Here is a 26046-nt window from a genome sequence, read left to right on the forward strand (position 1 = left end):
GATTTTTAGCTACCGGTGTTCCCTGTCTGAACAAATCATGGTAGTTCGTTGTAAAACCACTGCCATCAGGAAAGGGTAGCATTTAACTGCTACATGAGTTTCTAGAAAATAGGGGATACTAGGTAACCCCTCCAGCGCTCTATTGTAAGAGTGTGTGCTGGGTCTAGGAATTTAAAAGGACTACTACAGTCAATTTAACTTCACATTCTCTGGGAAACGGTAGTTTATCCCAGAGAAGGTATTTAAACCTTGGGACAGCCTGAAAGGCTTCCATGTGCCACTGCACTGAGGGTGCTGTGTGACACAAATGAAAAGATGATGCCTATGGAGTTATCTAAAATCCCCTAATCAAAGAACACAAGAGTAAAATGCACATCAAAATACATGAGAGAGTAGGGGGAAAAAGGCTCACACTCTCTAGGTAAAAAGAATGAAGTCCTCAAAATCCAGCATTCTTGCTGTGGGTCTCTGAGGTGAATGGGATTAGCACATTTATGAGAATTCTTCCTAACAAACGGTATTCCTTTTGGGAAAAGGAGGATCCTATTCACAGGCAAGTAAAGCAAACCTACATATACTTTTTAAGAACGCATTCAAAGCAAAGTAAGGACTCTGCTCCTATCTCAGAGGGACAGTTACCAACCAACTCTTTTAAAGACTTGCTATACTTTTGAAGACTTAATCCTTTTTTTTACCCAGTACGTCCCTAGCTTATTGCATGAATTCTCTCGGAGGCAGAAGGGGGACCCTAGTGTTTTAGGTGCCAGCTGTGTAGGCAGGTTGAGATGGGGTTAATTTGCAGGAAAAATTCCTGAGGTAGTCTCTTCACAAGTAAGTAGTTCACTTTAGAGTTAGGGTCCAGTGACTAGTGGGCCTGGGTGAACTGGATGCAGTGACTCGCAATCACATGAATCGCCCCAAAAGCTTCAATGGAATCGCCAGGCTTATGGTTAACAATATCCAAGCCAACAGAGTACCTCAACACAGAAGAAGAGTTTGCAGCGGGACGTTGTACTCCGAGACCGCCGGCCGGCCCATAGAGCAGAGGTTTGATCAAAAGTACTTTAAGACAAGATGGCTGCACCCTTGAGATGGATGGGGGTGCAGATTCATTACTCCAACACCAATCAATAAGGACAACTCAATGGTTTGGCAAAGGGAGTCTGTTTAATGACAAATACAGAAAACGGTGAGTCATGGATATCAGCAGTGATGCGATCATCCTTCTCGCTGCAACTCCAACGAATTTCATACAAGTTGTAACATACTCAAAAATCGTCATCATTGACGTGTAACACTCAAAAGTTAACATGCAATTGTATTGGTTAAGAAAAGGTAACTTTACTATAGGTACTATATCTGTATATGGTAACGGAGTGAGGGGATTGGGAAAGCACTGTCAGGTGGGCATCTAGGCCCTTCCTTCAAAAATGACTACTGTAGACTTCACTAAAAGTACAACGTCCCATTGGTTCTACTAACTATAGGACCCTAGATTATTTGGTCCATTGTGATTGGGTTGGCACCAACCCCATTCATACTTTTCAATCTTCGCTTAGCAGCACGCAGAATGGTCGACCAGGTGCGGGGTGCCCCTTAGTTACCTGGCCTTTCTCCGATTATGGTTACAATCAATCATCATTTTAGTAGCCATGTGTCAATTAGTTCACTGTGGTTGGCCTCGAGACTGCATCTTATGTCTGGAAAGGTTCTAATGTCTCTGCCTGGTCAGGTGCCAACCGTAGGTGTGAACCCTCGCTTCTAGCTCGGCTGGTCACATGATTCCTACACCGTGAATTTGCTTTTCTCTCAATTTATGTTTTTAATTCTCATTTAGCCTGCCACCTGCCTTCTTCTTATCTTGACCTTCCAGAGGCAGGATATTCTGTTCTCAGTTTCAATTAGATGTAGCTACCGTTCGCTTCTTTTTATTAGTATGACCTTGGCTTTCCTGGCACGAGTTGCCTCTGCCGAGTTTCGTTTCAGCAGTCTCTTCTCGTTTTGCTAAATATGAATCTTTCTCATTTGGCCTTTAGTAACATGGGTTGATTCTGCTTCTTGTGCAAAGTAGAAGTACACTCCTAATACTGTGCTTCGTTTTGAGGTAGATTATGTATAATGGCGCTTGTCTCACTATTCTTCTACTAAGCATAGCAAGCCACACTGTTTTCTTAGCTTTCTTGTGGTTCCAAGCATATTTACAGATGTAAACTGGTCGAATGCCTTCACCTTGCTTACAGCTTTAAACCTCTTTGTATTTCGACATCGTCCTTTCACTTTAGGTTCATGATATCCTTATTCATGGTGTTTTGTCTTTTTGCACCATTCTCAGGTCGTCAGTTCTTCTATCTATCGGTCCTTGTGACGTCCCCATTCGTCTTCCATTAAGACCTTTTTGGTTTCTTCCAGGACTGTACTTGGGCAATCTTCATTTCATTTGTTGGTAGGGTTTTATTAATGGATACCTTACTGTCCATGGTTTTCTTGGTATTGGTACTTCAATAGGTGCTGTTCTTCTGACGGGCACTGGGCAGAGCCCTACTGCGACTTTCTGCTGATTTATTTGCTCTCCATACATCACATATTTTGGTGTGAACGTTCCTGGTACTTCAAAATGGACAATTGGAGTGCAGGCTTTATTTAGGACCTCCTCTACAACGTCTTCAGGATCTGCAGCCAAAAGCCCTGTTGATGAATTCCTTGTCATGAATACTGAAGACTGGACACTGGAAGAAATTTTGCAGCAGGGATCAACAGGGAAGGCTCCAAGCAACGGTTTCTGCACTGCTGGATTGTGGTTTTGGCGCCCCTTTTCAGGAGAAGCCTGAATATTGCTGGTTGGATTTTTGTCACTTATCTAGTCCAGCACTCTGGTGAGGGGACTTCAAGGACTCAAATCAAGTCTCTGGAGGTCCAGCAGGATCCCCCCCCAAAGTTTCAACAAGATTTGGAATTCGGAAGACCAGGCAATGCACAATGGCTCGAGGTTCCAGACTACTGGGGTATTGCAGCCCAGCAATATCTCAACATGTCATGAGATGGCTCAAAATGCAGTCTTCCTGAGACTAGTGGATCCCACCAGCCCCTGTGTAGGTGTCATTGCATTCAGGACCCCCAGTTTGATTGGAAGGAAGTGTTACAGCAGGCTCTGGTTACATAGCAGGCTCTCCTGTCACGGGAAATCGCTACAGCTTTCTTTTCTTCATCTTCCTCTTTGGATTCAGCTCCATTGGTCGACTTGGCAGCAGCATCCATGTTGAGATATTTTATCAGGAACTACAGCACAACTTCTGCATTCTCTCCCTTCATTTTACAGGAATGAGCGGTCTGGCTGTCAAATGTGGACAGTCAGCCTCCACTGGGAGTTGGTTCTTTTCAGGCAAGGTGAAAGACAAAGGGCTGCAAAGTTTTGGACTATTCCTTCACTTCCTGCCTTTCCAGACACTCTGGAGCCTAGGCAGGGAATCCTTTGGATTCCCGCTGAAGACCAATCTTCCACTGAGGTCGTTCCCACCTACAATGGCAGGGTAAGACCCCAGAAACAGCAAGCGCACAAAAAATGGCAAAAAAAGGTGGAGCTCGCCATTTTAGCAAAATGGTGGTCCTTCTGTGCATTACTGAGGCTGAATTAATGCGAGTAATGAAGACTAAAATGTCATAAATGTAATTACACTGCCACCAGCGATTCCAGGAAACTTGCAATAGTAAAACAATGTTGACGGGTTAGTAAAAAAGGGGATACATTGTATCCCCAACACTCCACATACGGTGGGGGCTGCTGGCTCACTTATAGAAAATGTAAAGTGGATGAAAATCCCTCTTTACTACTTGGGAACAGTAGTTCACCCCAAGTACATGTAAGAGAAATTAACAGGGGAGCCCAGCCTAAGCCCAAAAGTTGTAGGCAACAATAACTTCAACCATACACTATTGAGAGACATAAAAATGTCACCCATAAAGAGTGAAAGATTAGTTGAGAGGCGCAAAAGATTTCAGTTCACCTAGCGACAATGTAAAATAATTACCGAGTCCAAGCAAAAAGGTTCTGGGGTTGACACAGGCCAGGAAGATTTATCATTAATATGAAAATATTACCAAACACCTGGTGACCAACTTTTGCTGCAGTCACGGTAAAGCCCTGTCTGGCAACTGTTCTTAGAAGAACCTTGTTGGTGCTTCGACCCTTTGGAGTGGTGAGAACAACCTTTCTCAACGTTTTCTCTGTGCCCTGTTCGGAAGCGTTGCTGGGCCATTCAGTGGACTGACCAACTCAAATTTGGACTACTGCGGTAGAAGCGTTGCTGTTCCGCATTTTGTTTCGGAACTTGAGGGGTCTTCTGCTTGTCCTGCAAGACACCTTGCTGCAAGATTGCACCGTCCCAGCATTGAGAGATTCTGAGACCGGCTGTCTTCAACTGCAACATTTGTGACACCTGCTGTCGCCGTGCATCTGTGGCAATCTCTGAAATTGGCTATCTCGCTTCTCGTCAAGGATCCTCAAGAGACTTACATCTGTGCTGGATGCATTGCTCCCCGAGAAGAGGTTGCACACAGCTCCTTCCACCCGCAGCTCCTGGGTTTCTTAACCGGAACCAATGGCAGGAAATCCTACCTCAAGCGACCCTCCAACAAGTCTGAGCAAAAATCGGAGCATAGGTGGTAAGTTACGATACTTACTGGTACCCCTATCACCACCCTTTTAAGTTTGGGAAGAACTTTGATTTATTTTATAACACTTGTTCCAAAAACACTTCAAAAGGTAGAAAAGCATTTTACTTGTAAACTCCTTGGACAACCTTTTGGACCCATCTTCACATCCTCGGCAACCATCCCCTCTCTTCCTCCCCCCCCCAACCCCCCAACTCCTAAACCGCTTTGGAAACGTTGTGAACTTTAAGCATAAGGCCCCAATCAATTTAGGGTTGGTCTTTATAAGATCGGGTTGTAATTCCTTTGGACTGTCAGTGCTATATCTAATTACTTACCTTCCCTTTCAGATATTGTAGGGCTGAATTGATTATGCAGCACTGACTAACTGTGAATGTATATATGTTTTATACTATTAATATTGTATGATATAATTACCTGTTCCAAATAATATTTATAGTGTGTTCTGTGGCCAATAATAAATATAAGTGATGTTTTACTTACCTGTCTAAGTGTAATCCTTTATTGCTCATTGTACGGATTCATTGTGAACCGCTAACCCCACTCGCCTCTCCTGAGACTAAGCCTTGACCACTCTCTATGCTACGTTGATTGGTTTGACTAAGCTCACCGAGTTTCCCCTGTTCACCAGGCCAGGGTTTAGACCTCCAATTTAAAAATGAACGGTGTCAATATAGCACAAAGATGCTGTAGGGCTTCTAGAACAAAATGTGCAGTTTCCAAACAAGCTGTATAGATGGAATGAGGCATGTACAAAGTTTTACCCAAACACACTGGCTGTAGAAATTTATATTGTGCTACTGTGGCTTTTAAAGGCTCTTGAATAGGGTTCTTAAACAAAAATAAAGACAATTAAAAAATCTATCTTTTCAGTTTTCAAATTAACATTTCCATAATTAGTATGATTTTGTAGCACTCTGTACTGAATGGTCTCTTGGTCCTGATAACTGGTGTCAATATTATCCAATTGTGTGGGTTTATGTATTTTTCTGAGCAGGTAAGGTGCTGCAAGAGTAGGGAACAGATTTGCTGTGATATCTGATGGGTGGATCGAGTTAGTCCATGCAATTCAGTTTTTGTAAAGTTGTTTTTCACCTTGCTGACACTTCTTCTCTCTGCCACCGCCCCACCTTACCCCCACTCTTTCCACATCCCCACTCCGCCCCCACCCACTGTTCCTTTCCCTCTGGCTGTTTCTCAGGTACAAAGCTGCAAGTTTTCCCTCCAGCGTGCATCTATATTTCTTTGATGATCATTTCCAAGGTTACTTGGTGATGCTGGGTGTACAGAATGTGGCTACTGGGCAAGCAGAGATGCTAGAAATGTGGCTCATGCCTCGAGGGATGCTGAAGCTTTCTGGTCACAACGGTCCAGCCACCCGCCTGCTGAGTTTAGAGGTATGGCTGCTGAAACACAAGCTGCAGTATTCTGGGGGAACCCCCAAATACGTTGATATAAATGTTACTGCCTGAATCATAGCAATGCAAGAAGCTAGATGACCGTCATCTAGCTAATCTGTCGCTCACAGACTGAACCCCTCAGGGTTACTGTAGGGAATTTTAAAAAACGTGTGATCGGTAGATATGCCAACAGTAGGAATTGTAAGGAATATGTTCATGTGAAATTAAAGGCCAAAGTCGTTGCAGAGTTCAAAAACAGTATCAACTCTATAATCATTTCTCATCGAGTCAGAGGTCCGCATTTGCATGAATACTTATAGGACTCAATTGCCAATGCATTTAGGAGTCTAGTAACTCCTTCAGGGCGAGACCCTATTTGTAGTTAAAATTCACGATCATATTAGTCAAATTAGATCATTCCACAAAATCAAATGAGTACAGTTTAAATTAATGTAGATGGTACATAATTACATACCCCAAGAATGTCCGCCTGCATCGTAGACAGAATCTTGGTCATGCTCATCTTTTGTTGTCTATACCTCTTAAGAGTACATACATTTCGATAGGATTGTGTCCTCCAACTTATTCCTTATCTATGACATGTAATGTCCACAGCTGTGCTGCTTCGGAATTTTTTTTCGGCAGAGGGCGCCCTTGCATCGATGGTGCCGGGGTCAATGTCCCTCGAGGGCCTCCGTTGAGGGTGACCTCATCGGAGGTTACAAGTAGGACACATGGCGGCCGTAGCCCCTGTTCCGTTTTTTCCGCAAACGTGTTTGCTTCGTGAACTCGGCGCACCTCGTGTCTTCCACTTCATATTGTACGACTGTCTTCTTCCACCCAGGCGACCCTGCGGTTTGGCTTCAAAAAATGTCGGGACTGCGGGTCGAAGATGTCTATCATGGACCCGCACCATATCTGCTTGTGGTGCCTGGGTGAGGACCACTCCACAGACTGCTCGAAGTGCCAGTTGTTGAGTGCCAAGGCCTTGCAGGAGCATAAGGGGAAGTTAGGTAGGCCGTGTTTCCAAACCCCGTAAATCCAAATCGGCTGGGATGTCTACCGACGAGTCGAGGGAGTTTCATCGTCGGAAGCCGTCCAGCAGGTCTAGGTCCCGGAGTGGTTCACGCCACTCGTCCTCTTCATCTAGGCGGTCTTGGAAGCGCCGTCACTGTTCGCCTTCCCCATCCTCGTCAGATGACTGATACCCGCTGTGCCCCGATAACTCCTCTACCCGCGAGGAATGGGAGGCTTTTCGGGAGCAGATGTTACAGATTTTTCAGTCTCACGGCACAGCACAGTCCGCCGCTTCAATTGAAGCCGGCAAGGGCGGGTCTCTGTCCGATACTCGTACACCCTCAGGCTCAGGTAAGCAGCGCGATAAACATCGGGAACCATTGCAGTCCCGTTCTGACAAGGCATCGGGAGATCGCCAGAGACTTTCCAGGTCATGGTCTTCATCACCCACGAAACCGTTGAATCTTGAGAAGCTGTCGAAGGTGTCGAGGCCTTCCACGCCGTGCCCAGCGAAGGAGTCTGGTCTCTCCCTGGGGTCGGACCTTCGATGCCTTCAAAATCTTCGGTGCCTAGGTCGACGCCGATACGGTCTGAGCCATCGACGCCTGCTGGGCTGGAGTTGCCGTCGGATGCCCCTGTGGCTCCAGGACCTCCTAGAAAGGCTCTTACTAAAACTGTGAAGCCTGTTTCAGATAAGAGGTGCACTCCTCTACCTAGGAAGGAGTTTTTCCAATCCCTCCAGAACATTTGAGGAGGATGATGGGGAGAGGTCGGATGGTGACGTGCGGAGAGGCCGGATGGTGACGTGGGGCGTCTTATGGGACACCTAATACTCCGGAATGTCTCGTTGATGAGGATAGTAGGATTGAGCATTTGTGTCAGTCCTTACATGCCAGTGGCCTCGACACCTCCCCTGAGATAGAATTTGTGAAACCCGATCAGGGTGAACATGCAGAATTCTCCTATAAGAGACTGATGTTGAGAATTGCGGAGTACCTGAGTTGGTCCAGGCCTCAGGTTGAGTATGATCAAGATCTTACGGACATCTTGGTTCAGGGTCCGTCCACTGACCCGGTGTTGCCATTTCATGGAGCCCTACAGAAAAGGGTACTTGGATTTCCCCAGAATCTATTCCGGCGGTTAACAAGTATTTGTCGAAGAAATACTGCCCATCAAGTGGCGACCCTGGCTGTGAAGACCGGAGGGGGGGGGGTTCTTCACTTTCACCCTCTATATGGTAGAGGGGAAGCACAGAGACCCCTGCCAAGATTCTCTATTATGGTAACTTAGTCGAGCAATCAAGACCTAGCTTCTCAGAAGGTGATGCGAGCTGGTTAAGTACAGTGTAGTCCCCAACCACCCACAAAGGAATGTCCACACACTGTATCAGGTACAACAGTCTTTATATAATTAATATTCAAGGTCATATACACGATCACGATAACTCACTTTGTACTCCTAAAATCAACAATGGCAAATATGTACAATTCTAAAGTGGTACCACCTAACGTTATTAGATCTCATTAAAGTGCATACGTGGTCAGAATGACGCACAGATCAAAATAAAGAGGAAACCAGCAGTAGAGAGAGGAAGGAAAGCAAGATGGTTGAGCAGCAGGCAGAATACTGGTAACTACCGTTAAACACAGTTCTGTGTGGGGATAGCCCCCCCCCCGCCCCAACTGGGTAACCTGTAAAAGAAAGATCCAAGCCCAGTCCATATATTGTTCACACTAGACTTTACAATATTTCTGCAACCCCAAAGTACCTGGCGTTGTAGCGTTCCTCGTCGGGGGATCAACGGCCCTTCTTGCGTGTCCTTTCAGGCAGGAGTCACGGGTCGTCGAACGTCCGACAGAGAACAAGTCGAGTTGAAGTGGCCGTGTCGTTCCTAGCTGTGCTCGTTGACGGGGAAGCGTAAACGTCCTGCAAGGAAGAGGCGTGCGGGGCACCTCAGTGTCGATAGTTCTGGACCGCAAAGAGTTTGAAGAACTGTGGCCCAGCAAGGGCGTCGAGTCGCCTGCGTCTCTCTGGTCTTAGGGTGGCGGGAAACCCACTGGTGGATACTTCTCGGCGCGTCGATGGTCAGGCCTTCTCCAGCAGGATACAGCAGCGCCGATGCGGACGAGGACGTCCTTGGATCAATGAAGTTCTTGAGCAACGGGAGCACGGCGGCTCCAGTCGGCGACAGCGGTCGTCGACAGTGGCGGACAACAGTCCGGCCGCTTCTCCTTGCAGTTCCGCAGCAATCCCCGTATCGGGTCGGCAGCCTGTCGAAGGTCTGTCTACCAGGGAGCTTAGGCAAAGATCATCTGTGCACGATGGTCCCTCGTAGCTCTGGAAGAGGGCGCCTTACCAGGTCCTCTCTGGGTCAGTTCTTGAAGCACAGCAGCTTTCAGATTGTGAAGGAGACCAACAGCAATTATTCTCGTCCAGTAGGGCTTCAGGATCAAGTTTCAGTTACTCCAGTTACTCGTCGTAGTGGACTTCAGCTTCTGAACACGATTCCTAGCAGTGAGAGGTCTCCAGATATGCTGTTGATCTCTAATTCATTCCGCTGGGTCACACTCAAGCATCCAATCACGACTACGGTCATTCATGCAGGCAGGCAGCCAATCAGGCACACGGGGCATTCAGGCCATTCACTTCTCTCCAGACACGCACAAGTTACGTGTATTGGGACAAGTAACGAGCCATTCAACACTCCAAGCTGCATTCATACCGGTTTCGGGCAGGGCTGTCTCAACCATTGTGTCAACCACCAGATACTAGACAGCCACAACATAGAATGTATATTCGTCACACACTCCATTCACCCAGGTCCCACCCACAGGCGTACCCACAACATACGGTCGTTGAGAAGGCTCCACCAGTCTGGTCGCTACTTCCCCACACTACCATATACAGAACTTCCACCCAACAGCCAGTCGGGGGGAGGGACAGAGGCAGGGCTTCCTGGGACTTCGGGAAGATCAAGGTAACAGGTGATGGAAGGCAAGAGGCCATGGGGGCCATTTTGTCTCCATCCGGAATCTAGCGATTCCGATGACGGGGCCTGCGCATCCCAAAATGGAGGACGCTCAGGGCACCAGTCATTTCAGCACGGAGCTGCCACCAGCCCGTACCCTGCTCTGTGGGTCACACACAGGTGCCCAAAAACATACACTAGGGGCACAGGGTTGCACCCCTACCCATGGGTGCCATAAGGGTATCCCATGGGTCTGTTCACCAAAATCAAGAGAGCTGCACCGCCAGGAGTCCCACATGAACTCCTGCGTGGAAAACACGATGGAACACACGATAAAAAGCAGTAAAGGATACGGAGGCCCTGTCCCGCCGATGCAGTTACAGCATCACACCGGCTACTTATCCACCCACCCTACTCCCAAGAGTTTGGTGGTTCAGGCGGCTATGGCCATCTCAAAGCTAGCAGTCTACCCCTCAATCCCTCCAAACATGGACAATGCACGCATGGATGGGCGCGCGCGCAAGGTATTTGCTGCTGGGAGTATGGCCAACTCCACCTGTGCCTTGGAGAAATTTTCGCACTCTGTGGAATTGTATTTCACGAGCAGCTGAGCATGTCCCAGAAGGGGAAGATAGGGATGGCTTTCTAGCTATTGTGCAGGATGGCAAGGATGCCATGTGTGAATCCCTTCAGTCTGTGTTTGACACTGCAGATTGTGTTGCGCGGTCCATGGCTACGAGCACCGTGATGCACAGATTTGTGTGGTTGTGCAAGTCAGGTTTTGCACCCGATGTGCATGCCTGTCTTCTCAACATGCCCTTTGACGGGGTTGCATCTTTTTGGCAGCAAGGCTGACGAGAGCCTTGAAAAGTTAGACCTTCCAAGGTGGCCCCCCAAATCTTTGGGCGTGGCTGTCCATCAACCACCGCCTTTTAGCCCTAGGGGACAACCGTGGAGGGGTGGTTACTTTCGCTATTACTCCTCATTTGGAAAGGCAAAAAGGATGCCCAGTCAAAGGGGCCTCTGTAGAGACACTCGTGGTGGACGAGGTAGGGGTGCAAAGCCTCTCAGGCAGCTGCCTCTTTGCCTTCCGGTGCTGAAACTGCCGCTTCTAAGCAGCTAGGTGAGGCCAGGCTGTTGCAGCATCTAGAACAATGGCGAGCCATTACTTCAGATGCGTGGGCTGTGGATACAATAGCCCATGGTTACTGCCTCCCTTTTCTCCAACAGCCTCACGGCAATCCACCGGGGAAACGCTCTTTGAAGGTTCCGGATCCGCTCCTTGTGCAGGAGATTTTGGCCCTGCTGGAGAAAGGCGCTATATAACCGGGGCCTGTGGCGGAGTGGAACAAGGGTTGGTATTCCCCTTATTTTTTTGATACCCAAGAATTCCTCAGGAAGGAAAAGTTCAAGATGGTCACTCTTTTTCAGATCCTTCAGGCCCTCCAACTTCAGGATTGGTTGGTGTCATTGGACCTGCGGGATGCTTATTTTCATGTGTCGCCAGCACAAGAAATACCTCTGGTTTGCCGTCGGTGGATCGCACTTTTGGGTCCTGCCGTTCAGGCTCACCTCCGCCCGAGGGTTTTCACCAAGCTCATTGTGGTGGCGGTGGTGGTGGTGGCAGCGCATCTCAGAAGAGGGAGGGATTCACGCTTACCCCTACCTGGACGATTGGTTGATCAGGGCGCGTTCACCCAAACAAGCCTTGGATCATCTACATGTCACCTGCTACTCACTTCACAAGATGGGCTTATTCCTCCACTTCAAGAAGTCTCATATGACAGCATTCCAACAGCTCCAGTACAAAGGGTCAGTTTTGGACACGTCCTTTGGGTTGTGCTCGCCACCCAAGGTGAGGGCTCATCACTTTCTTCAGATGGTCACAAAGTTTCAACAAGCCCACAGTCTTCTGGCTTTCGCATTGTTAAGGTTGCTCAGCCTCAAGGCATCCTGCATTTTTCTGGTGCCAGAGGCCCGCTTATGGATGGGATCCCTTCAGTGGGCTCTAAGGACTCAGTGGTCCCAGTTCTCGGACAGGATGTCTGATCTCCTTCATGTCCCGCCCTCAGTCGATCTTCTGTGGTGGGCCGACGAGGTGAATCTCATGAAAGGGGAGCCTTTTTGGCAGCCATGGCCGGAGGTCACGGTGGTGACTGATGCGTCCCTGACAGGGTGGTGAGTTTATGCCTGCAATCTGTCCATCAATGGTCGCTGGTCTCCATCGGAGTCCAGACTTCACATCAGTCTTTTGGAGCTGAGGGCCATCAGACTGGCACTGAAGGCTTTCCTGCCGTCCGTACGGGGGAGGAATGTCTTGATAATGATGGACAACACAGTGGCTATGCATTACCTCAACAAAAGAGGGGGGTTTAGGATCACTGCCTCTGTGCAGGGAAGCAATGCAGCTCTAGTTCTGGGCGATCGAGGGAATGTCCCTATCGGCGGTTCATCTAGTTGGCAAGGAGAGCATGGCAGCGGACGCTCTGAGCTGGAAGAGCACCGTCTCCCATGAGTGGGAGCTAGCTCAGGAAGTTGTTCAGGAGTTCTTCACCCTTTGGGGAACCCCACAGGTTGACCTGTTCGCAACCGGGGCCAACCGGAAGTGTGAAAGGTTCTGCTTGAGGGAATTTCCTGCGAGAGGAGCTCTGGAAGACTCGTTCGTAGTGGAGTGGCTCATTCCACTACTGTATGCGTTTCCTCCAATACCCACCATCCCTCAGGTTCTCAGGAGGTTAAGAAGATTTGGGACCTGCATGATCCTCATTGCCCCAGATTGGTCCCGGAGAGTGTGGTACCGGACCTTCTAGACATGTCCATCTGTCCTCCAAATTATAAGGGGGTAGAGTCAACAGGCTTCCCTAGCCAGTAGCGTGACGGGTGGTCGGTAGGACCTTGCAAGAAAAATACTGTTGGTAGTTAACCACAGACAAAAATCACCACAATGTGCATGAAACAATGATCAGCATTTATTTTCAAAGAAAAAGAGAAGAAGTTTTGTCTGAAGGAATTCTTATGTGCCGTGGCACAACACAAGTACATATAAAAGTGCATGTATACTCTGCACGGTGGTGGGTTAGTAAAAGGTGGTTGCAGAACATTCAGTGTATCGCCATTGTACAGTGAACATTGTTAAGTTGATAACAATCTCTTATACATATTGTTCAAGGTCACAATATATCGAACAGTGTCGACACTTGGATGTGTGTTTCTGGTTCGGTAATTGGTTGGCGGAGCGCAGGGCTGGTAGACATGAGACAGCGCTGCAAGATGGATACCGAACTGTCTTCAGGACGTGTGCATCAGTGGTCAAAATATGGCGTCATCCAGGCAATGATTAAACGCTCTGGCTGTAGTCCATAGGTGGAGGCAGCTGCTTAAGATGCGGCTGGGGCGGAACTGCATAAATCAGGCGCTCGAGTCTATTAGTTGGCCAAGTGAACTGTGTCAGTCGAAATCTGTCCCTCAGAGTATCTTCTTTCGCAGGAGGAAGGTCTGGTTCTCCATCCGGAGGTCAAGACTCTCAACCTTCACGCATGGTTTCTGAGAGGTTGAGATGCATAGAATGGGACCTTCCTGATGACATAATGGAGGTGTTGCTTTCGGGTAGGCGCCCGGCAACAAAGTCCCTGTACCGTTGTCTTAAGTTTTGCGACTGGTGCAGAGAGAAAAGGAATGTGGATCCTTTTCAGTGCTAGAGTGCTGAGATTCTCTTTCCTGCTTTCCTTGGCCAACAGGGGTCTTCATGTGGGCACCATTAAAGGTTATTTGGCAGCGCTGTCTATATTTAAGCGCTTTTCAGAGGAATGCTCTTATTTTAAAATTCCACTGATCACTCGGCTTTTAAAAGGGCTCACAAATGTGTTCCCGCCGTCTCCATTTCAGATGCAGGTCTGGGACCGAAATTTGTTTTTGAGGTTTCTGATGGATGCTCCTTTTGAGCTTTGCACTCTTCCCCTTGAGGCTGTTGGCTGTTTTCTTAGTTGCAATTACTTCTGCTAGAAGAGTGAGCGAGTTGCAGGCACTGTCTTCTAAGCCACCCTTTACTTTGTTCCACAAGGACCGGGTCGTACTGAAAGTTTGTCCGTCCTTTTTGCCTAAGGTTGTCTGAATTTCATTTGTCAGGTGGTACTCCCCGCTTTTATCCTCATCCTAGTAAGGAAGAGGAACGGCTTCATAGTTTGGACTCTAGAAGAGCCTTGAGCCTTTATATCTCCAGAATGGCCGAACTCGGAGTGGACAGCCAGCTCTTTGTTGGTTATACAGGTCACCGTTTGGGACAGGCGGTTTCTAAGCAGACTCTTTCTAGGTGGATTATCCTCACTATTTCAGAATGGTACTGGTTGGCTGGTAAGGACCCTCCTGAGGGGTTACAAGCACATTCCACCAGGGGCATTTCTACCTCGAGAGGGGTGTGCCGGTTAAGAATATCTGTGACGCTGCAATGTGGTCTTCTAGACACACGTTTAAGCATTACTCTCTGGATAAATCCCATGCCCAGGATGTTGCCTTTGGTAAGACAGTTCTGTACTCTGCCATTTGAATTGGGTATGTCTAAATTCTTTCCCTCCTCCACTCATTTTTACTGCTTTGGGAGTCTGTCATAGATGAGGAATACGTTGGAGGACATAATCCATTTGAAGAACAAGTTACTTACTCAACTGTATGTTCCTCCAAGGTATTCCTCATCGCCCTCCCAGCCTACCCCTCTAGAATTTCCCATGCCATTACAGCTTACGTCCTGCAAGGCTAAGTGCTGTCGGCTTGGGACTCTAGGCATGTATGCCACACGTTGTGAGAGGGAAAAAACGAACTAAGTCTATGGGCGCCGTGCGTACTACTTGTAACATCCTATGACGTCACCCTCGACAGAGGCCCTCGCGTGACATCGATCCACTGCAATCAACGCAAGGGCGCCCTCTGGTGAAAAGATTTCCAAAGCAGCACAGCTTGGAAATTACATGTCATAGATGAGGAATACGTTGGAGGAACATCCAGTCAAAAGAACGTTACCAGTTTGGTAAGTAACTTGTTGTTCTACCACCATTCATACCTTTTTCACAGTTCACTGAGTTCACCTCACATTGTGCAGCATTATCACGAGTTGTTATAATAAGGTTGACTTCTTACAAAATATATGCCAGTGAGCACCTCATGCTTGTGCTGTACGCTTGTTTGTGTCTTCACATTTTCAATCAGTGGCCTAACTCCAGTGCCATCTGTAACACTGCCTCCACCTTGATTGGCATTATGGTCGCACTCCTTAAGTTTCAAACAAGCAATCAGACTTCTACAGATATCGGCTCCAGGGGTTTATGGTACAATATTTTTTTAGATACATGGAATTGCTGGTACCACAAAGGCAGGCAATACATGATGAAAACATGCCGAACATGTATGTTTGTGCAGTGCACGTCACTGTATTTGCACAAGCAAACAGTACATGCCCTACACTTGTGAATAGAAGGCAGTCCTATTCTGCAGAACAATGTGGACATTTCTGGATCTGTTATTCAAATAAGGGTGGAAAAACAAAAATGTGAATGTTAAGGGCAAAACCTATAATCCTGCCATGGCTCCCTTATCGATAATTGTGCCTTCTTGTGTAGCCCTACCTACCTCATTCCCCCCCCCACACTGTAGCCAATGAGATAGCAAGTCCTTGTTACCAGCTTCGTACCATTTCCAGGTTATTTATTGCAAATCATGTGAAAGTAAGTATCAGACACTCATTCCCTTCATTAAATCTGCAGATTGTCATATGACCCTCAGATTTCATGATGTTGTGAATGTTTTTTGTTTAAGGGATTTCTGGTCAATTGAAGCTTTAACTCCAGGTGGCAGAGAGTTGACTGTGTCTGGATCCTTGTCTAGAGTAGGACCTTGTGCGAAGTTATCCTCGGGGAAACAATTATTTGTGATCATGACAGACCCCATAAGAGCTCACTGACCAGATTAATTTGCCTCTTTCAAAACCTACATACATTGTGGCCTTGCAATATTTATGCGACCAATATGTATAACTAGTGGAAATATTTCCTACACCCTTACCATGCTTTTTGGAGCTTTTTCGAAAGCTATACTTCTATTGTCTAGATATATCGCTGTGGCTTATAGTGTTTGCTCTGAGATATGGAACTCTCATAGTGGTACTAAGCAGAGCAGTGCAGCCAAACACTTTGGCAGGAGGATAGGAAAAATGTACAGTAAACGTTTAAGATTCGCAATAGGACCACACATTTATGAAAATATATGCTTTGTATAAAAAATGTTAGGAGGGATTTTCAGAACCAGCCCTTTTGGAGGGTTCTGAAAGGCCAACCTAGGTGATGGGCAAAGGCTTTCACACTTGGTAACATTGGTTACCAAACTGTTTCAAGGTAGTATAGGCTGTGCAGTAAGGCAGACCCAGATTATATGGGGCTGGTATGTAAGCACAGTTAAGGCTTGACAAACAATAGTTCCACATGGAAGTGTACAAATATTCTACTTATAAGTCCTTAAAATAAATGCATTTAAAACCTAGAAAGTTATTAACATTTTTAAAATACTTTCAGCCTAGTTGGAATTGGACTAGGTCTGAAACAACTTGGGCATGAAGCATTGACACATGATCCTTTTGGGGTCTCGGGTTATGGCGTCCAGTATATAAATATTTGATAAAAAATGGGGATCTCCCATGGTGCTTTGCAGCTGAGAGGCATTTCAGAAATGAAAATGCAGCATTTCTGTCCCAAAATTCTATTGCTAATAACTTTTGACTTGCTGGATGGATTTGAATGACATTTTCTGCCAAGCACCTCCAAACTGCAATTTTTGGGAACAAAACGTTATGAAATGAAAGTTATTAAAGCACCACAATTTGTTTTCAGCCCATTCATTTTCTTATAGAGAAAAATGTGAAAGTGTGGCTTTTGAACAGCCAAAGCGCAAAAACCGCTGGACAGGTTTCAACCAAATGAGAAGCAAAATGTGCACAAAGCGTTGACTTATTTTCTTGACTGGTTTGGGGTAAATCAAATACTATACCTAGATAGGTGCCCACCTAGTGCTCGTAACCTATTTGAAGTATTCAATCATTCAAACAAATGTTTGGGTGCAGGGAGGAATACCGGCCTTGTCACAAAGCCAAAACACACTTATAACAAATGGTGTCCAATCCATGGACCTTCCTGTCCCCTGCACACTACAGTGCTGACGAATCAACCGATATTTTAATTAAGATTAATAAAGTAATGATTGTTTAACGACCGAAGACTAAATTCTTTAGTGTTCGGATGGAGGCCAATGATGCTGTAAGTGTTTTGGGGAAATCTTCCCCTTCCTCAGGAGCGAAGAAATTGCGGGTACAAACATAAATAAACCCAATGTCTTGCACGTAATTTTCTTCATACACATCACATTTTACCAAGTGGTAGTTTTGTAGACCTCGTCCAATGAATGTCCCAAGTGATTGACATGCCAGGGGGTGCAGACTATGTCCTATGGTACACTGTGAGCATGCCTTGGTTGATTGTGAATGAGGGGGCGTTGATTGTGAATGAGGGGGCTCTCCCACCATCATTGCCTCTTTTCTATACTGCGGCACCAACCTATGTTTGACTTTGTATTTGAAAAGAAAGTCGAAGCCGTGGCTACCTAGTTAGTCCAAAAGAAACCTACTGGAGGAACATATATGGTGAATATGGCCAAAGGCCATGGGTAGTGGCCTGGTAGAGTTTTTTAAAAGATACAGTGGGCACGGCCAAAAGCTGTGCTCACTGGCCAGGGCGAAGGGCCCTGGCTAGTATGCCTGAAAGACATGTATAGTGGTAACATCCAAAGGCCATGGTTAACTAGTGGGTCCAAAATAAATATATTGGGGGAACATGTATGGTGGACACGTCCGAAGGCCATGGCTCGTCACCTGGTAGTTTTAAAATAAACAGTGGGCCTGGAAGACATTTGGCTGTGGCCACCTAGTGGGCCCAAAATAAACATATGGGAACATGTATAGTGGACACAGCCGTAGCTCGCTGGCAATGGTTAGTGGCCTGGTGTTAGGAAGATTTTCAATTTTATGCACAATCTCCTCCACATGTGAGCCCCTGGATTGTTGATCTGTTCCCCTGAGTGGGAATCGTTTTTCCACACTCACTCATTATTCTACCCTATCTCTGGGACCCTTTTATATTTCTTTTCATACCTTTTTCTGTTTTCCTCCAAGTTTTATGGCATCTGTCTTTGACTTTTGCAGCACACAGCACTCTCTGTGCACTGTTGCTGGGACCCCTTTGTGCTTCCCTTTTTTTCTTGTTACGGGGGATATGTTTATCCTTCCGACCTTTTCGTATTGTGAGATAGCACACCCCACCTTATGTGGAGTGCAGAGGGGCTACATGGTAGCCCCTTTCTCACTGCTCCAGTTACCTTTTGGTTGCAGCGACAGGCTAATCTGAATGGCCGGTGGCAGTGGATTTATCCTACCTACTTTTGTGCAATTTCTACTCCTAGGCTGTACTTACAGCCACGGTAGTGCACAGAAGGGTTATTATGGACCTAAAATGTTGACCGCATTCTTTTTTTGCCAATTCAAGATGCCTTGTCCTTTCTTGGTCTTTTTTCTGCCGTGCAGGGTGAGGGGAGGTCCTGGTTTGGCTTTTGTCTTCGGTGGGATCCCTTTTGTGAAGTCCACCAAAGCTGCAGTGGTGGGACCAATCAGTCTTGAGACCCCCACTCCCTCGCATTTCAAACCATTACACGACACCTACTGGGGGAACATGTATGGTGAATATGGCCAAAGGCCATGGGTAGTGGCCTGGTAGAGTTTTAAAAGATGCAGTGGGCACGCTTGACACTGACACGTCTTGCTGTCCTTTTGTCTCGGGGAGGATAGCTTGGGGCAAACATGCTTGCCTTGCAAGCAAGACGACAGAGCAACACATTTTCGATCCCCCGGGTCCGCGCTTAGAAACCTCTGAGTATTAAGCGTGTTATAAATAACCGATCATATCGTATATCATACACCAGTGTAGTTGTCCTGGCAGCCTTGCAAATGTGTCTTGGGTTGTTTAAGCTATGTATAAAGTAGCACAGCCCTTGTAGACAAGATTGAATGCAGTACCCTTTGGGTGCACTACAACAACGCTGACCTGGCAATAGCAACCCAACCTTTGGTATAAATCTGTACTACACAGGTTGGTAGTGTGGATGAGTAGCCAGGCTTATTTCAAGAGGGGTCAATGTGAGCTGTAGGGGAGTTACACAGAGGTTCAGTGACCAGTATTCAAGCAAACACGTACACACAGGGTTTCTTGATAAACCATTATTAATTTACCAGTCAGTTAATATAAGCCTTCTTCAGAAGGGAACACTGTAAAACACCACACAAATATACTTCAAAATAATACTTAGTTTCTGAATCAGTAAATACCCATTTGGCATGGCATACAGAAGGGCCTACACCCACAGGCGACTTCAATAGCTAGGGTGCTGTTGACATTAAAATATCACTGTTAGCATTTAGAATTATTTAAGAGTAAGTCAAAGGAAAAGGTTATTGGAACAGAACAAGAGACCACAACTTTTCTTAAAGCAGGCAAATACTTACAAATCCCCCAATAAGAGTCATTCAGTAGAACAGGCTAAGCAGAAGTCTTTGAAGAAAAAGAATAATCAATGTAGGGCCACAATCTTAGACTTGTGAATAGTAGAAGATGCAAGCAACTCTACAGCAAGAGGTAAGTTCTCTCAGACTTTTACAGTAACTTCTGAATTGAAGAAAAAGTGCAGCAGGTGACTTCTGTTCCTGAGCAGATCTGCAGATCTCACTGTTCCTGGGCCTCAGTCGTTGGGACAAGAGGGATGACGTTGGGACTCCTGCGCTGTGATGGTCAACGCCTGCAACCAGCAATCTTCAGAACATGTGGCTGTTTGGTATTTCAGCTCTGCGCGTCTACCGCAAATAGCACCACCACGGTTCCTGGCTGTCAAGATGGGCTTTCCTTGCTTCTGCGGTCCCGCACTCTGATGGGGCTCAGGCTCGGTCAGTCCTGCTTCCTGGGAATCCGGAGGATTTTCCTGGAGCTCTTAGCAAACTTAAAAGCAACGCACACAATCTGGTGTTCCTCTCCCTGGTGTTTCGGTTTGCAGCAGCAACTCTGTGGAATTCAATCAGCTCCGAGAGAATGTCCAGGTGGCTTTCTTTGGAGTTCATTGGTCCCACCAACTCAAGGGGAGAAGTCTTCCTTGCAGGGTCTTCTCTGGCGATGTGAGCTTAGAGATTCAGCTTAGCAGCAGGGCTTCACCGGGCAAACCAATGGTCCAGGAGTTGCAGCAGGCGTCCTCTTCAAGTTCTTCTTTGGTTCCTTCGTCCAGTGGTCGACTCTACCTTCCAAGCCAAAAGCTTTGCCTTTTATGCAGGTTTCTCCTATTCATTATAGCCTAGCTGTCAGTCACCCAGCAGGGCGGCTGTCCTTCCCGGACAGCCAGCAGGCTAATCACCTAAGAGGGCATTCCTGTCTCCTAGGAGACTAAGCACAGGGAGTTTCGGGCACCTCTCTCGCTTCCTGCCCCCGCCAGACACTGTGGTGCCAGAGGCGGGCTTCACTCGTGAAGCCCGTCAAAGACCAAAACGAACAAAGGGACCAAACCTGGTTTGGCGTGCAGAGTAAATCCGAAGAAGGACCTTGCCACAATGAAATGGTGAAAAAAGAAGAGGCCATTTTGACAAACACAATGGTTTTAAAAAGTAAACCCCTACCACCAGCCATTCATCAAGGAAAGGGTAACATAAAATTGTTACATGAGAAGCTAGACAAAGGGGATACTAAGTAACCCCTCCAGCACCCTATTGTAAGATGGTGTGTGCTGGGTCTAGAAAGTTACAAATGTAAGTAAAGTCAATTTCACTTTACTGCTCTTGGAAACAGTAGTTTATCCGAGAAAAGGTATTTAAACCGCTGGGAAATCTGAAACGCTTCCCTGTGCCACTGCACTGAAGGTGCTCTGTGACTTAATGTAAAAGATGCCTATGGAGTTTGTCAGACTCCACAACCAAAAGAAACCGTGTTCAAAATCACATTAAAATACATGAGTGGGGAAAAAGGGTATCGCTCTCTCCAGGTTAAAAAATTCAGGTCCTCAAAATCCAGCAAAATTGCTGGGGGTCTCTAAGGTAGAGGGACTTACCACATTTCTGAGAATTCTCCCCAACATAGACAATTTCCCGGAGAAAAAGGTTTGCATTTAAACTAATTTGCGTACCCACGGTGCTTTGCTGTTGTGGCTCAGAACTGGAGGTGAACTTCCAGCGATGGCTACTAGGTGGTGGTGTGAAATATGTGCTTGGCTCAAATATATTTTCTCCAAAGGAAGTGCACTTTTGATCAGTAAACAACTTTCAATAGATAATGGAGCAGTCACTGGGGACAGTACATGGGTGGACTTTGGCAGTTTAAGGACAATTTGCATTGGACATTTTTCAGTGCAGGTAGGTGGCATGGCCAGCTGTGTTAGGCAGCGTATTAACGGTAGTGTGTGTGTATATCATTTTACTATTTTGTGATTTTTAACTGCTCTCTGGTAGTTATCTGAATGGTTTTACGATATACAAAACATTCTATTTTGGAAAACATTAGTGCATACATGGACTCAGAGCACTATGCACATTATTATAACTGTTGAGAGGACAACCCCGCCCCCTTTTTCTAGCTGCTAAGCGCTGTACACCTTTTTTGCTGCCAAGCACTATGCACTTTATACTGCTATCATACTGTATAACCTTGCTTGCCTTGTCCATCATGCATATCAGTATTCAGATCAACATGATGTTGCGTCTATGTATTCATGTGATATGAGGTGACTATTTGGCATGTTTCTACAACGGTTAGTAAATTGTACGAATGATATCTAGATCACAGGACTGAGTCGAGGAAATGGCTGCTTAATGAGGTTGTGCAGTCTCTTGCACAGACGGGATACTTACATGCTAGGCGTTTTCTGACTAGACTTCCATTTTAATATTTTATTTTTTATTCTTTAGAGGCCAGTGGTAGCCAGCATTGCCAGCATGTATTATACTATTTCGGAGGCTTCTAATTGGCTGATGTAACTTTTAGTCATTAATACTCAGACATAGTATTTAATTATGTTGCAGCCTTAGTTTTTGACATACACTGCTTTACTCATAGCGCGGTGCATTCATTTCTATTTTTCTTCCTCCCGCCATTCCCCCGCTTTTTTCGCTTTTTCCTCCTCAGCTTAAGTAATTGTGGTATCTGCGCACTCGTTCTAATATTTCGAACTACACAGCACTTTTACAATGTATTGATGACTGTGGTGTGTACTTTATTTTTATAGCACACATTATACCAAGGTGTTTTTAAACTGTTGTAACATGGCTGCCAATTGTTCACTAAACATTACCTTCTTGTGGATGGGGACATTCTATGCACTTGTACCATAGAGTATGTTAAGCATTTTTAAGGAGTCCTTCTTCTGTGTTATTCCCTACCTACGTGAACAAGCGGTCAGAATACTGCGAAACGCGTCGTCTGCCATCCAGGTTTTCCCTTCTGTTGCACTTTCATAATGAAGATATTTTTGTGCTGCCTGGACCTGCTGTTATGCCTTTTCCTTGCTGAGACTGGACGTCCATTTCCCAGCTGCTCTCGGGACATGTATATATTTCTGATGTTTGTTAATCTGCTTAGAATCACATGCTGTGCATAGGTCCGACATCCAGTGGTCACTGCGGAGTATTGCATTTTGTTTTTCGTAGTCGAAAAGGGGACGTCGACAAGGCGTGTCTGTAACACTATCCCTATAGTGACGTGCGTTGTACCCACAATCCCTCACGCGTCGAGGTCCCTCAGATTGTTTTTTTCCGCCCAGCTACTGGTCGCCCTTTATGCGGAGCTCCTCGAGAGACATTGCCAAATAGTTTCTTCGACCTTTGGTCGTTTGTTATTAATATCAATAACGTAGATCCCTCCCTCGCCGACAAAACACAGTAGGGAGAGTGGGGCTTTGTGGTCTTTCTTTCTTCTCTTTAAGAATGCCTTTCTCTTTACCCTCCCTCTCTTTCGAGGTCGTAGTCACACTTATTACCCTCAGCTATGGAGAGGACGCCATTTAGGGTTTGCCCGCTTTGCGATAAATATACCTGGAAGGATAAGCACAAACGGTGCAACCGTTGCTTACCCCTCGATCACCAGGAGGACGGCTGTGCAGCCTGTAAATTACTAAAGCCCAAAACTCTAAAAGACCGCAGGGTCAAAAGGTGGGCGGCCTACGCCATGTCTAGGCCTGACTCCTCGCCCGCTGCCGCCGAGTGTGACGAGGACAGTGACTACACGGCCCCCGTAACGGAGGCTGTAGACCTCTCAAAGGAGCGTTCACGCTCCTCGTCCGTCCCCGGCCCCGACGAGCCCGGCTCATGCCCAGCTTATGGGGATGAACTCCCCGGCGACAAGGACACACACGGAAAAACACCAAAGCACATACCCCCCGGCACACATTCGTCAAAGACGAAGGCAGCCATAGCGCCAACGGGGACGCCGGGCCCACCGGCGTCTTCCGCCGACCGTAAGGGTCGTCCGCCCTCCCCGCCAACGCTTCCGCGACAGGCGACTGGGCACTCTAAAAATAAGGGCACTAACACCAAAACCTCCGGCGACGCGCATCGCAAGAGCGTTCATGTTGCCACCAAGGACTCGACGACCAAGGACTCGACGAGCAAAGGCTCGACGTTACATAGCGTGACGGCGACCGATCCCTCGGAAGAGAGAATGATCGCCGAAAGCCTCGCGCGCATAGCATCTAAGGACGGCCAGAAACGTACGGCGAGTGAAACGCCGAAAACCGCGCACAAGGCCAAATATACGCCGAAAGCGCCGGAAAACAGATCAGGCCAGTTCCCGACGCCGACAGAAGGCCCTAGCCAGCAAGAAGGCTACTCAGAAGGCGAAGGCTCACTTTCTTCGACGTTATGGGACAGAACCAGACAATTACAGGAGGAAGAAACTCCTTTTTCTTTCCCAGACCGTCCTGGCCGACCTCAGTGGACCTTTGAAAGGTTCCAGACCTGCATGGACAAACTAGACAGGTTCATGTCCATCCCAGAAGACAAGGCACCCAAGAGACTAAGGGAGGCACCCCTGGAGAGTCCAAGGGCTAAATACCAGAAGTTTTATAACCCCATACAGGAGGACATATACTCTTATAATCCCACTGAGGAAGACTTCTTCTTCCAGGAGGAAGATGAGTTCACCTATGTTGAGGACCAACAAGAAGAGGAAGGTTTTCACGAGGAAACTAACCTATGTGAGGAGGGATTCCAGGAAGACACAGGCAAGGGCGACCCAAATCCCTGGCAGTCACCGGCCAGGTCGACTGACGCGGGCAGTAGCAGTATAGTCATCAGGTCTACTGAAACTACACCAGTCAGGAACCCTTCGCCTGTCGATGATCAACCCACCTTCAATGCACTGCTGAAGAAGGCAGCAGCACATTTCGAAATCGAAACTGGGGAGGTCACCCCAGACACCGATTTTGTGGAGAGGATTATCAAAGAAAAACCCCCCACTAGCCAGATTATACCCATCCTCGCCTCAGTTAAGAGACAGATTACACCTTCTCTTTCCACTCCTGCATTGGTGAGAGGGGTCAATCCAAGGATTGAGAAACTGTTCTCTCCCTCTCAATCAGACCCATTATATATTAAGGGTCACTCAATCCCGGACTCCCTGGTCGTGACCAACACCAGGAAAAGGGTAGGAGACCCACTATCTACTAGCGAGGCACCCCCAGATAAAGAGGGGGAAGAAGCTGTATGCCCTAGCCAAGAGAATCACCACCTCTGCAGCATTCTCTACCAGAATCGCCAATAATAATACCCTATTGGCAAGCTACGCCGATGCTCAATGGGCTAAGCTCAAACAGGACATCGAAGAAGTTCCCGAACCCCTAAGGACTTGTTTACTGGCTACGGTTAACGAGGGCTCTCTGGTCAATTTAAAGCATCGTCAAGAATACCCTTGATGCAGCAGAGACGGCTGGCTGCACTTTGGTACAAGGAATTTTACTGAAGCGTCACGTCTGGCTTCGCAATTCCGGTTTTAAGGCGGAAACACAAGCGTCCCTTATTAATAAACCCATAGAGGAGTCCAACCTCTTTGGGAGAGCAGTGGATGACGCGCTGGAGAACGCGAAGAAAGAATTTGATACAATTAAGACCTTAGACCAAATTTCAAAATCCCCTAACAGGCGGGGATTTGGTAATAAGCGCTTTTTTCGTGGACAACGCCAGCAACAAAACCAACAGTAGTATTCTGCCAGCAACTACCAGGGTAATAGCGGCCAGTACAATCAGAGGGGTCAACGCCGTGGCAAGGGAAGAGGCCGGGGTTCCACCCCCAGAGGCTCCCAAGCCAACAACACCACCAAGTGACGTGAAGATTCACGTCCCCTCCCATGCAACGCCAGTCGGGGGCCAGTTAACATCCTTTCTTCCAGCATGGGAGGGAATAACATCAGACCGCTGGGTACTTTCCACCGTAGCCCGCGGCTACTGTATAGAGTTCAACAGTTCCCCAACATACAGACCCCCGAGGGGACGCCGCATGACACCAGAACACCTTGCCATCCTTCTCCAAGAAGTGGACCAACTGCTGGAAAAAGGAGCCATAGAGGTCGTGCCTCTATCTCAGGTAATGGAAGGTATTTATTCAGTGTACTTCCTGGTACCCAAAAAGGATCTAACCATGCGCCCTGTATTAGATCTGCGCCCAGCGAACAAGTTTGTCAAACCCCAAAAGTTTCGTATGGTGACCTTACAGGAAGTGATCCCACTGCTATCACAGGGAGATTACATGACAACACTGGACATGAAATGACAACACTGGACATGAACGATGCATACTCTCATATTTTAATGTTGCCAGCGCACAGAAAATACCTCAGGTTCATGATAGAGGGCAACACTACCAGTTCAGAGTGCTACCCTTCGGCATA

At 47.0% G+C, this 26046-nt stretch overlaps 1 protein-coding gene across 1 annotated transcript in view; it reads left to right on the top strand.

The window, feature by feature from the left end:
- XYLT2 (xylosyltransferase 2) overlaps positions 1-26046 on the top strand; it is a 294426-nt gene that overhangs the window by 204429 nt on the left and 63951 nt on the right. Inside the window, exon 9 of the mRNA XM_069654872.1 lies at positions 5870-6065. Coding sequence (XP_069510973.1) covers positions 5870-6065 — 196 coding nt within the window. The remainder of the gene's footprint in view (positions 1-5869; positions 6066-26046) is intronic.

This window comes from Ambystoma mexicanum, chromosome 3q (genome assembly GCF_040938575.1).
Source record: "Ambystoma mexicanum isolate Mex_15411 chromosome 3q, UKY_AmexF1_1, whole genome shotgun sequence".
NCBI lineage: Eukaryota > Metazoa > Chordata > Amphibia > Caudata > Ambystomatidae > Ambystoma > Ambystoma mexicanum.